At 43.0% G+C, this 12,142-nt stretch overlaps 1 protein-coding gene across 1 annotated transcript; it reads right to left on the bottom strand.

The window, feature by feature from the left end:
* Positions 1-506: 506 nt before the first annotated feature.
* Positions 507-4,838, bottom strand: LOC131659399 (uncharacterized). Its single transcript, XM_058928596.1, has 4 exons — positions 3,584-4,838; positions 2,927-3,401; positions 2,434-2,722; positions 507-608 (listed from the first exon to the last, which is right to left on the bottom strand). Exons 1-4 carry the CDS (start codon positions 4,836-4,838, stop codon positions 507-509), a joined length of 2,121 nt encoding a protein of 706 aa, XP_058784579.1.
* Positions 4,839-12,142: the final 7,304 nt, after the last annotated feature.

The following is a 12,142-nucleotide window of genomic DNA, read 5'->3' as shown; positions in this document are numbered from 1 at the left end:
AAAAAAAAGAAAGAGTTTTAGTTTCGGTGTTAGAAAACAAATTATACAAGCAAAAATTAAAAAAGAAATTAAAAAAACCTGGTGCCTATTCAGTGTGGCACGCCTCTTGGGTGTCCATGGTGTGGCACGCTCCTGGGGCGTTAGATCTGGGCTTCGTGTTAATCTAATGGTGATATGCTGAAGGTGCATCTTGGGCATGTGAAGGGAAGCTGCATGGAATCTATGAAACAAGTATAACAAATAATTTTAAAAAATAGCTAAAGCCGCCAGGGATCGAGCTTGCTCCCTGTTGGTCACACGCACACGCTTTTTCCATCTGTGCCAGATTTGTCAACTGATTTTATAGCACTTTGAATAAAATATATAATAAACAAAATTATTAGAAAATCAGTCAAACCAAACGCCCACGTGGGGCCCTCGCCTGTGCTTACCAGCCAATGGGAGAAGGAGAAAGGAACGGTGTTCTTTGACTAGCCAATCAGAGCCTCACACGTAGAGTCAATATGTCAACAGCATTGTGCTTCTTCTTCCTCGTTTTGGCTCTGCAATTTGCTACGGAATTGCTTCCGTTTAGTTACGATTTTGCTTCGCAATCGTTCGTAGCAGACCTGCAACAAAAAAAAACTTTCAAAACGCGATGTACACAATAGTCATAAGAACCCAGACCTCCTAATTCGAATGCTACGAATCCACTGGTGCGATCGGTTTGGGCTGAAACCCTCTGTAACTCGAAAACGAAGCACACAAGCAACCTTGCCCTAACAATGGCAACCGGCTGTTCCTACGTCATAATTCAAAACGAATAGCCCAAAGCTTCTCTAAATCACGCCAAAGACTCAAACACACAGTTAGTTCAGATTAAAATATGATAATACTCATGATTTGAAAATCGAAAGTGTAAGATCATGAAGAATGTTACGCATGCATCTCAAGCATCATGGGGTCGGGTTAAGGATGCATTCTCACCTTGTGATATCCCAGGGACTGAATGGAATGATTGGTATCCTTTGGAACGCATTGGAACGATAAGAAAATTATGCCCTAGTTCTTGGAAAATTTAGAAGTTTTTCTAGGGTTTCTTGAATAAGGATTTCGTTCCCCTTGGCTTTGAGACCTCTTGTATATATAACAGACTCTGTTAGGTCAAGAAAAATGGATTCAATCTTTGTAAAATCAAGAGATTTCCTTTGATATGGAAAAGATATAGAAAACTTCTATTTTGAAGCCAATCACGTGCCAATCAAACTTCAATGATTTCCTTGGTCCTTAAGATTAATATTTGGATGATTTTGATATGATTCATGCGTTCCTATTCCATGCTCCCATATTTATTTAATTTATTTTGAATTTTTGTGAATAAAAATTAAAATATTAACAAATAGAAAAATTAAATCATGATGAAATATGGATGGGCTCGGAGGTCTTCTAACATGCCATATTTATGTTTACACCTCACCAAATTAAGCCCATTAGCTCCAAAGTTAAAAATTGCTCAATTATGTTTTCAAACTACTCTAAAAAATAGTCCAACTTGCATTACTCCTAACTTTCTCAATTTTGATCATATGAGGATGATTCAATACTTTTTGGAAAGCTCAAAGAGTCTTCTAAAAGCCACTTTGGAACATTTTTTGTACTTGGAGATTTTATCTTGATGATATTGCTCCTGACAAAAAACAGCTTTTTTGCGATCTTCTAGAAGGACCTGTAATGTTTTGGCTCATATCTCCCAAATGAAGCATTTTTAGCCTTGGTATGTGAGAGACAAAGTTTTAGAGAATTCAATTTCCTTCAAAATGAGCTTTGGATGGAAAATTTCTGATGTTCCATGTGAAAGTTAGGGCTGGTCAACATTCAGTTGACTTTTGGTCCAAAAACCCTAATTTAGAAACTTTGAGTTTTGTTGCTTTCTGAACTTTCCTTGATGAATCATGATCAATCCTTGATCAAATGATGAATGATACTTCAAAATGAGGATGTTGACCAAAAATCAGGAATTTTGACTGTACTTTGACCATGGTTGACTTTTAGGTCAAATTGGTCGACTGTTGACCATTTGAACTATTGATTGAGAAATCTTGTGAATCAGAGCTTGAAACGTGGCATGAGAATACTTTGAAGCATATGAGAGGCCATGGGATTCATTTGAGGTCTTAGAACTTGATTTTATCTTGAGAGAAGCAAAACCCTAGTTGTGGGTTGATTGCTTAGGAGGTAAGTAAGTGTGTCCAATTCTTGTATATGTTTGAGTGACTGAAGATCATATGAGTCAGGATATATTAAAATATGATGGGCAAATTTTGGGGTATGGAATATTGTTACCTTGTAAAATTCTCCATCTCTATTTGTTTATAAGTGCAAGATTAAAGACCTTGATGTTTTTAATACCTAACCCCCTTTGTCGAAAGGGAGGCACACCTTCTTCCAACTCACCCAATGAATCTTCTTCTTTTCCTCCATACCACCCCACAAAAAGTTCCCTTGAATGGAAGTGAATTCTTTAACCACCTTCAACGGCATCTTGAAAAAGGACATGGTGAAGATAGATAGAGAACAAAGCACCAACTTCAAGAGAGTGATCCTACCACCAAGATTAAGAAATCGGTTCTTCCAACCGGATAAACGCTTCTTCATTTTGTTCATGAGAGGGACCCAAAAGGAACATTTCCTCGGGTTTCCGCGTATGGGAATCCCAAGAAAAGTAAAGGAACTAGCCTCCAACCTACAAGAGAGAGCAAACGAAGCGGCTTCCAGAAAATTAGAGTTAAAATTAATGCCAATCAATTTGCTTTTATTATAATTGATGCCAAGACTCGACACTAATTAAAATGCTTTAAGCACCGACTTTATAGCCCAAACATGCTTCCAAGACCCTTCACCTATTAACAAAGTATTGTCCGCAAATTGGAAAATATCAACCACACACCTCCCTTTAACGGGAAGACCACAATACTCACCTAACTCCATAGACTTCCTAACCAATCCCGTTAAAGCCTCCGTTACCAAGACAAAAAGAAAAGGAGATAAAGGATCACCTTGCCTCAAACCTTTTTCCACCACAAACTCCTTAGTAGGACTACCATTGACCAAAACCAACATCTTACTTTGAAAGATCAATAAGTCCATCCATCTCCTCCAAACTACCCCAAAGCCCATCTTTTGCAACATAACTTTTAGAAAATTCCAATTCACATTACCATAAGCCTTCTCAAAGTCCACTTTGAATAAAAGACAATTCCTTCCCTCCTTATGTGCAAAATCAACAACTTCATTGGCCACTAAACCCATATCAAGTAATTGACGCTCCGACACAAACGCGGTTTGACACGGAGAGATAATGGAGTTCAAAACTTTTTTTAATCTTCCCGCCAATAACTTTGAAATAGCTTTGTACATGCAACCTACTAAACAAATAGGTCTATAATGATCCGAAGAAATCAGATTAGATGATTTCGAAATCAAAGCCAAAAAAGAAGAAATTACCGCTTTAGACAATACCTCCCCAGAATGAAAGTTATTGAAAAAGCGAATAAAGTCCTCTTTGATAAAACTCCAACAATTTTTAATGAAAAAAAAGAGTAACCATCCGGACCCGGACTCTTGGAGATCCCACAATCCCAAATTGCATCTTTAATTTCCGACTCTAGAAAGGGACTCTCAAGCCCCATTTGCTCCTCCGTACTAATACTCTTGAAAGACATTCCCTCCAACGCCCTCCTAATACTCTCTGATTCCCAAAATTTATCCGAAAAATGGCGCCACACCTCTTCCTTCACGTCCTCCACCGTCTCAAATAAAGAGCCCGATGACAAAAGCGGTCCAATGTGATTGTGTCTTCGTTTCTCCCTCATAGCCTTGTGAAAGAAACTACTATTACAATCCCCATCCTTTAGCCATTTAACTTTTGATTTTTGAGCAAGCATATTCTCTTTAATTCTCAAATACAACCAAAATCTACCATTTGCCTCATTCCTATCTAACACGATGGCGGGAAGATTATCCACTCCTTCAACTTCCAAAAACTCGTCCCCAAAATTAATCGCCTTCACATTCTCCTCCACCTCCAAATTAATCTTGCCAAACACATATTTGTTCCACCACCTTAGTCTCTCTTTTAATATTCTAAGCTTTTCTTTTAAGACAAAGTCTCCTCTACCTTCCACCTTTATCTCCTTCCATTCCTTCTCCACAAAAGGAATAAAAGATTTGAGCGAAAACCATTCATTGGTAAACTTGAAAAGTTTTGGGCCCCAATCGTTATTATCGAAAACTAACCACACCGGGCAATGATCCGAAATGTCTCTCTCTCCAATCTTTTGAGAAATGATATGCCATCTATTAATAATTGTATTCGAAATGAGGAACCGATCTATCCTACTCATTGACTTTCCATCCCCACTATACCAAGAAAAATTCTTCCCCTTGCAAGGAACATCCACCAATTCACTTCTCGCTATAAAATCCGCAAAGAGATTTATGCCCACATTGTTGTGTAATAAAGCTCTCCCCTTCCTTTCCCTTCTATGCTTAATCGCATTGAAGTCACCTCCAATTAACCACTCACCATCCTTATTGGCCTCCTTCAACTCCAACAACTTCTCCCATAGCTCCTTCTTTTTAGACAATAAGCAAGACGGATAGACATTCACAATATAATAATAATGGCTCTTCCACAACACCTTTATCCCTAAGAAATTTGCTCCTTTGAAACTATATAGAACCTTCATATCACCTTCTTTCCATAGAGTAATTAGACCACCCGATAAACCACAAGAATTTGAAAACGAATAACCAATAGGAGTGTTGCACCAAAAACTCTTGGCACAAAACTCTTGCATATTAGACAACTTTGTTTCTTGAATCATGAAAATATCCGCTCCGCCATAATAAATTAACTGACTAATTCTCTTCCTTTTGAGCGCATTGCCTCCCCCCTAATATTTAATATTCCAATTATCATTTTGGATAACTAGAATTTTCCCTCCTTCCTTCCACCTTCTTCTTCTCCACTAACACCGCATCTTGAATCTTGTTCAACACACATCTTTTTCCTTCTCCATCCGCCACTCCCAAAGCCTCGATCGCCGACCACAACTTCTCCCCTACCCCTTCATCTAAACAACCCCACTGTTTGAGATTGTTCCTGAAGATATCAGAATTTTCGTCTTTGTGACCGTATGTCGTCTTCCTTGAACCACACAAATTCGCAACCGGACCAGAATTAGACGAGTCAAAATTATGGGACTGAATTGAAGCTGTCCTGGAAGAATCCTTCTTCTTTGATTCATATAAATTGTTCCCCTTATTTTTGAATTTATTCCAATTCCGAAAAATACCCCGTTGTTCAACACTCCACCCACTTCCCTAACCTTCTTGAACTTCACTGTTTTGTGTCTCATTCCCTTCTCTCTAACTGTATCATCCTCTATCCTTAATATTTTATTTCCATCCCTCACATATGTCACTCCAATTCCGTCATCAGACTGAACACGACTTAAAGGTCCCTTACGACGGCTATAAACAGCGACTGGACTCGCGGCTGTTTGAGATGTCGGACCAACGTTCTAACCATTATGTTTATCTCTACCTGACACTACCAACCCTAGAACAGAAACCTGCACAGAATGCGAATCGCAATTTACGGGTTTAAGAACTTCCTCCCTTGCATTCCCTAACAGCCTATCATCCCTCCCTTCCGGAAGAAGAGACGAAACCTCTATCACTGCAACTTTATTAGCCTCTCCCTTCAAAAGAGAAACATAAACAATGGAATTTGATAAGTTTGGAATATTGAAGTTATTCGCAGACAGCACAATCTTGTCGAAATTTCCCAAAACATCAGAGTTATTAGGCTCCAAAACTTTTGCAGCGAAAGAATCACTGATGGCATCGCTCGAACTCCCCAACACGATCACCTTCCTCACATCCCATGTACAAGAGTTTTGCAGAGAATTCCTGTTCTGGACCGGCCAAATCACTCTTATTGGGCCAATCCAGCCTTCGGCCCAAGGCACCCTGGACGCGCACACGACAGCCTCCCCCTTTCCGCCCCGAGCAAACAACATACATAATCGAGCACGAGAGAGCCTTGTGCCCGGTAGCGGCCAGCTCATGCGTCATCTAGATCCACGCCTTACAAAGCGGAGCCAATTTCGCTTAGGATTATCCTATAAATAGCCTTCTAACCTCAGAGGGCAAGATAACTTTTTTCTTACCCCCAAAATCTCTCATTTTGTTGTACCTTGTGGATCACATACTTACTTTGGCATCGAAGTGCCTTGCAGGTACAACCATTTTTTCCCCTTCAACCGCTCCGGATTTCAAGCCTTCTTTGTTGCTGGCCATCTGATCTGCTCGGTAAGATCAGTGGCGCCGTCTGTGGGAAATCCAGCTTCCCCGTTCCTCTTCTTGCACTTTCTCGATCCGTTCTTGCCTCCTGCAAGAATCCAGGAACCAAAGCTCTAATCAACTATCATCCATGGTTGGCAATAACGAAGACTCCTCTTCATTAGACGCTACAATACTCAATAAGAACAATATCTCTGTCGTTATTCCTCCACCCAGAAACACCGTCCCTCGGGACGGCATCACGGCGTCTCCTTCCCCGAAAGATTTCTAGGAAGATGCCATCCATCATCTCTGACACCGGTGGCAGAGACAACCACGAAGAGGTTCTGGAAAACCCTCTCTTCTCCAAGGGCCAACCTCCTCAGAACCAGACCATGACAGCCGTTCTGGCCGCCCTTGCACAGACGAACGCACTTATTCAGCAGTAGAACGACAGGATCGGTGCGCTCGAGCAAAAACGTCGTTCGAAGACTCCCCCCAGCCAAAAATATCGCTCTCAGCGCGAAATGGTTCCCAAGAAACGCCCTCGTTCACCCTCCCCAAAGGAAAACACGGGCCCCGCTTCCAAGAAAGGGTCGAGCGACCACCGCTCCCGACAGCGATCACATTCCCCTCGACCAAAAAGAAGATCCTGGTCACCTCCTACGAAGCACGACGATAACCGTAGGCGAAACAGGCGGAGTCGTAGCCGGTCCTCCACTCCTTCCGCCAGCGACGAAGAAGAGGAGCGTCGGGGCCCTCTATCCCATGCAATCTTGGAAGCACCCCTGCCGTCCGGTCTAGAAAAAACCCCGCCGCTGGGCACATACGACGGGACCACCGACCCCGACGAGCACATAGAAAACATCGACGCCCTCCTAGACTACAGAGGGGTGCCCATTGCAATCAAGTGCCGCTTATTTCCGACCACCCTACGCAAGGGAGCTATGACGTGGTACAAAAGTTGGCCCGATGAATCCATTACTTCATGGAAATTTCTCGGAAAACTTTTCTCCAGGAACTTCATGGCCTCCCGAAGACATCTAAAATCAGAAGCATCCTTAGAGGCCATCAATCAAGGAAAAGACGAATCCCTCCGGGCCTACATAGAAAGGTTCAACAAAGAGGCCGTGCAGGTATCCACGACAGCTCATATGAAAAAATTCCTGCTCAAGCGAGGCCACCGACCGCGCTCGGACTTTGCCAAAGCTGTCGGGATCAAAATGCCCGCCACCTTGGACGAATTCTTTCTCAAGGCTCAAGCGTACATACAATACAAGGAGAAGGAGGCGGCTCACGCAGCCCGCAACTCAAGACAGGAGGAGAACACTATAGGTGCTCGTCATGACGACTCTCGGCGAGGAACTTATAAGAAGAAAGAAGATAAAGGTCGTGATCCAAAAGACTACAATGTGCCAGCAGGGAAGTTTAGGGAATACACCCTGCTGAATGCATCAAGGGAACGCATCTTAAACGAGTGCACAAATGCAGAATTCCAAACGGGCAAAGTCCGCTTCCCGAAATCCATGCATGCACGGCCAAACGTGGACAAATCGTAGTTCAGCCGGTTCCATAAAGGCCACGGGCATAACACGGAAGACTGCATCCACCTGAAAGACGCAATAGAAATATTAATTCGAGAAGGACACCTGAACCAGTATGCGAAGAAATAAGAGGGCGCCAAAGAGGCCAAGCCAGTCACCAAGGAAAAGCCAGCGGAAGATACGTCCGCCATGCAGGTGGCCATGAGTATCACCAGACCGGAGGACTTTTACCTTCCTGACAGGGCCGGGGCATCTTCCACCCCTTCTCCTTACAGCCCGTGGGAAATTCTCCCTTCTGCCATGGTCATATCTGGAGGAGGATTCAACAAACTCACTGTCGGATCCGTAAAACGGAAATTCCACGATCTAATCTCAGCAAGTTTGAGCAAAGCCGCTATCCTCCATATCTTTCTACAAGGACGAACTGCACGGCCGAGCGCCCAATGCGAACATCCCCCTCCTTATCTGGGCCCGGATGGCCAACTTTGATGTGCGCCGCATTTTAGTCGATCAAGGGAGTTGAGTGGATATCATGTACTCCCAATTATTCAAGACGCTGCAATTGAACGACAACCACCTCACCCCTACATGTGATCCGACCTACAAGGTTTCAACGGCACCGTAACAAAACCATGGGGGGTTCGTCGAGCTTATCGTTTCGATCGGGTCGGCAGAAACTGCAAGGGCCGTCAAAGTCCAGTTCCTAGTCATTGATTGCCCCTCAATCTACTAGTGCATCTTGGGATGCCCGATGCTGGCCGAGCTAATCGCCGTCCCCTCAACCGTACATCTCAAACTCAAGTACTACACAACCAAAGGGCAAGTTGCAACGCTCAACGGCGACATCGAAGCGGCCAAAAGGTGTTTCGAAGCCTCCGCCAAAGGCCTCAGCTCCATAAAAGCTGCCGCCCAGCACAAAGCAGCATGCAACGCGGGGCCCGAACCCAGCAAACCTATGCCCCTCATCGACACCATCGACCTGGACAGCCACTTCCACAAAGAATCTGAAAGAAAAGCAGATGCGAAAACACCAGAGGAAGGTCTCCGACCAATCCCCGACGGAGTTTTCGAGCTAATAGCCCTTGGCGACGACCCAACCAGAGGAGTTAAAGTCGGTATAGACCTGCCCAAACTAGCCAAAAGACAACAAAAGGCCTGCCTCAGGGAGAATGCCAACCTCTTCGCATGGAGCGCGGCCGAGATGCCCGGCCTCTATCCAGAAGTAGCGTGCCACCACCTGACGATCGATCCCGCATGCAAAGCCGTCGCCCAAAGGAGAAGAAAACAGTCCCCAAAAAAACGGCCACGACCGAACTAGCTGTTAGGGACCTCTTAGAGGCTAAATTCATATCGGAAGCCAAGTACACTACTTGGCTCTCCAACGTTGTACTTGTAAAGAAATCTAATGGAAAATGGCGCATGCGCATTGACTATACCGACCTTAACAGGGCTTGCGCTAAAGACGCTTACCCTCTGCCTAGCATATATAAATTAGTCGATAATTCTGCAGGTTTCAAACTTTTATCATTTATGGACGCATATTCTGGGTACAACAAAATACCCATGTCTAAAACGGACAAAAATTACACGGCTTTCATGACCGATTCGGGCAACTACTACTTTAACGTAATGCCCTTCGGTCTGAAAAACGTCAGAGCTACATACCAACGAATGATGAATAAGGTATTCCGGGCGGAGATCGGCGATATGCTCGAGGTCTACATGGACGACATGATCGTCAAGTCGCAAGAAGAGACCGACCATGCCGCCCACCTCAAGAAGGTCTTCGAACAAGCTCGGAAATGCAAAATGAGGTTTAACCCCGAGAAATGCACCTTCGGAGTCCGAGCAAGGAAATTCCTGGGTTTTTACCTCACGGAGCGAGGGATCGAGGCGAATCCGGACAAATGCAGAGCCTTTTCAGAGTTCCCGACACCGAACTCCCAAAAATCCATCCAATCCCTAAACGGCATGCTCACATCACTATCCAGATTCATAGCCAAGTCGGCCCAGCATGCCCTCCCACTCTTCAAACTCCTCCGAAAGAAGACAACTTTCGAATGGACGGACGAATGCTAACGCGCTCTGTCTCACCTCAAACAAGCCCTCTCACGCCCGCCCGTACTCTCAAGGCCCGAATCCGGGGAAATCGTTTATGTCTACCTGGTCGTCGCTACCGAGGCAGTCAGCGCCGCTCTCATCGGAGAAACCCCGGAAGGCCAAAGGCCCATTTATTTTACGAGCAAAGCGCTCTGTTAAGTGCCAAAATGTAGTTATTTGGTGATTGTAAATAGTGGCACTTATCGATACTTTTTGTTAATACCGTTTGAATAATACCCCGTTTTGTGCATAAATACGTATACTTAGTGAATAGATATATTTTCATACACTTTTATACTTTTTGATAGTTTTCTACTCTTTTTGTAGGTATTCTTGCGTATTTGGAGCATGAGCAATAACGTGTCGAAGACACGGCTTCAAACGCGCGATTTTGAGCGGCGAAATCAATTCATTCGCCGAATAAAGCTCAAAATCAAAGAATAATAAATCACCAATTTGGTTGATATGTTATCATTGTTAGATAGGAAATTGAATAAGCTTTCCAACGCTTCGAACTGGGCGCAAATCGGAGTTACGGTTCTCAAGTTACGCCATTTTTACTAAAAGCTGTTTTTTCAATTCAGCAGGTTGGGCGCGATACGCGCTCCTGCGCGCGACGCGCGCTGTACCAGATCCCAAAATTATATAAATTGGCGGAAATCAGATATTTTAGGGCATGGTTGGATATTTTAGAGCTCCAATCCATCCAATAGCATTTTTCGAGTGGAATGATGCTAGAAAACACATTGGAGCTGTCAAATGGATGATCCGGGGTTGAATCCTTCATCAATCGGAGCCGACAAACCGTGAGATTTTTGGGTTTTTGTTCTTTTCTTCTGTTTGTGGTTTCATTTGTGGGTTTTGTATATATATATACTTTGATCTCATGTATATTTGTCGCCCATGGCGTTGTATAAAGTTGCTTTACAATATAAACTTGTTGTTTTTCCTGATTTTTTACATCTTGATGTTTGGGTTATGTTTGGTGGGTTGTTTTGCATCTTGATGTTAGGGGTTTGTGTTGTTGTAGAGATAGACCTCATAAATCTTGATTAGGAGAGGTAATCATTAGCTTCTTGATTGTAGAGATAGATGAAGAGTTAATGTTCACTTTGTGTTGGTTCGTAATGCTACCGAGTTGTTTGATCGGTGGAGACATCGTCGATCGAGCAATATTTTAATTTAACATGGTAAGCTACCGTATGTTTGATTGGTGGAGAAATCGTCAACTAAGCATACGATAGAACTCGTGGAGGTGTTTGGATACGAATGCCGACAACGGGCAACACGTGAATGGTTTAAGGAGTATAGTAGACTGAGTGCAACTGGTCGATAAGTTTAAGTTTGTGAAGAGTAGATTATATGCAATACTTGATAGTTTCTTCTATTTGAAGAATGTATTCTTTTTGTGTTGATATTTACTTTTCCATTTCATATTTAAATTCATTCAAAACCAAACTCATAACTAAGAATCCGTCGAACGGCAGTTCAGTAGCACTAATCTCTGTGGACATGATAAATTCCCGGATAAATATTTCCAAAACTTTTGTTGCTTGCCGCTTTACCGCTTCAACAAAATGGCGCCGTTGCCGGGGATTGGTGTTTCTATTGAATTCGCATTGCGATAGTTTCTTTGTTTTTGAGTTTTGTGAATATCGTATATTTTGTGCTGTAACTCGGTGAACTGACTTTTATTCTTAAGCAAGCAATGTTGCGGTAAGCATGAGTCGCCACCGACTTTTATTTTGTCCAACATCTTGGAAGGGTAAAAAGAACAGAAAAGACCCTTTCTTAAGAAAACGGGCTCGGTGGGTAGATTATGAAAAGGGAAGGTGTAAGCACCCTTTTCATCCGTAGTTGTCTACGAGCTCTTAATTTACTTAGCTCATGTTTGTTTTTTTTGATTTGAGTTGAAAAAGGGACCTAAGTACTTTAGCGTAAATGCGTAGCCTTAGTCTTTGAAAGAGTTTTAAAAAAGATGTTTTTTAATCGAGCTAAGCATATTAAGAGCACTACCATAAATTGGTCTTTCTCTATGCTTTTTATTCTTCTAAGAAAGGGATAGGGCTATCCTTACCATTTAGGGTAGGTAGTCCTAATTATTGGACGTGTTCGGGACAATCGAAGGGTCATCGTAGGTCGTTTGAAGGCATCAGGATAGAGGTATCTTT

Source organism: Vicia villosa, linkage group LG3 (assembly GCF_029867415.1).
Source record: "Vicia villosa cultivar HV-30 ecotype Madison, WI linkage group LG3, Vvil1.0, whole genome shotgun sequence".
Classification (NCBI taxonomy): Eukaryota; Viridiplantae; Streptophyta; class Magnoliopsida; order Fabales; family Fabaceae; genus Vicia; species Vicia villosa.
This window is presented reverse-complemented; position numbering and strand designations above follow the sequence as displayed.

Excerpts from the sequence above, each read along its gene's own strand:
- LOC131659399 (XM_058928596.1), bottom strand. The coding sequence starts at position 4,838 with ATGCAAGAGTTTTGTGCCAAGAGTTTTTGGTGCAACACTCCTATTGGT. Across the intron at positions 3,402-3,583 it reads CAAGAGTCCGGGTCCGGATG|GTTGCATGTACAAAGCTATT; the intron begins GTTACTCTTTTT and ends TTTGTTTAGTAG. Across the intron at positions 2,723-2,926 it reads GGTCTTCCCGTTAAAGGGAG|GTTGGAGGCTAGTTCCTTTA; the intron begins GTGTGTGGTTGA and ends TCTCTCTTGTAG.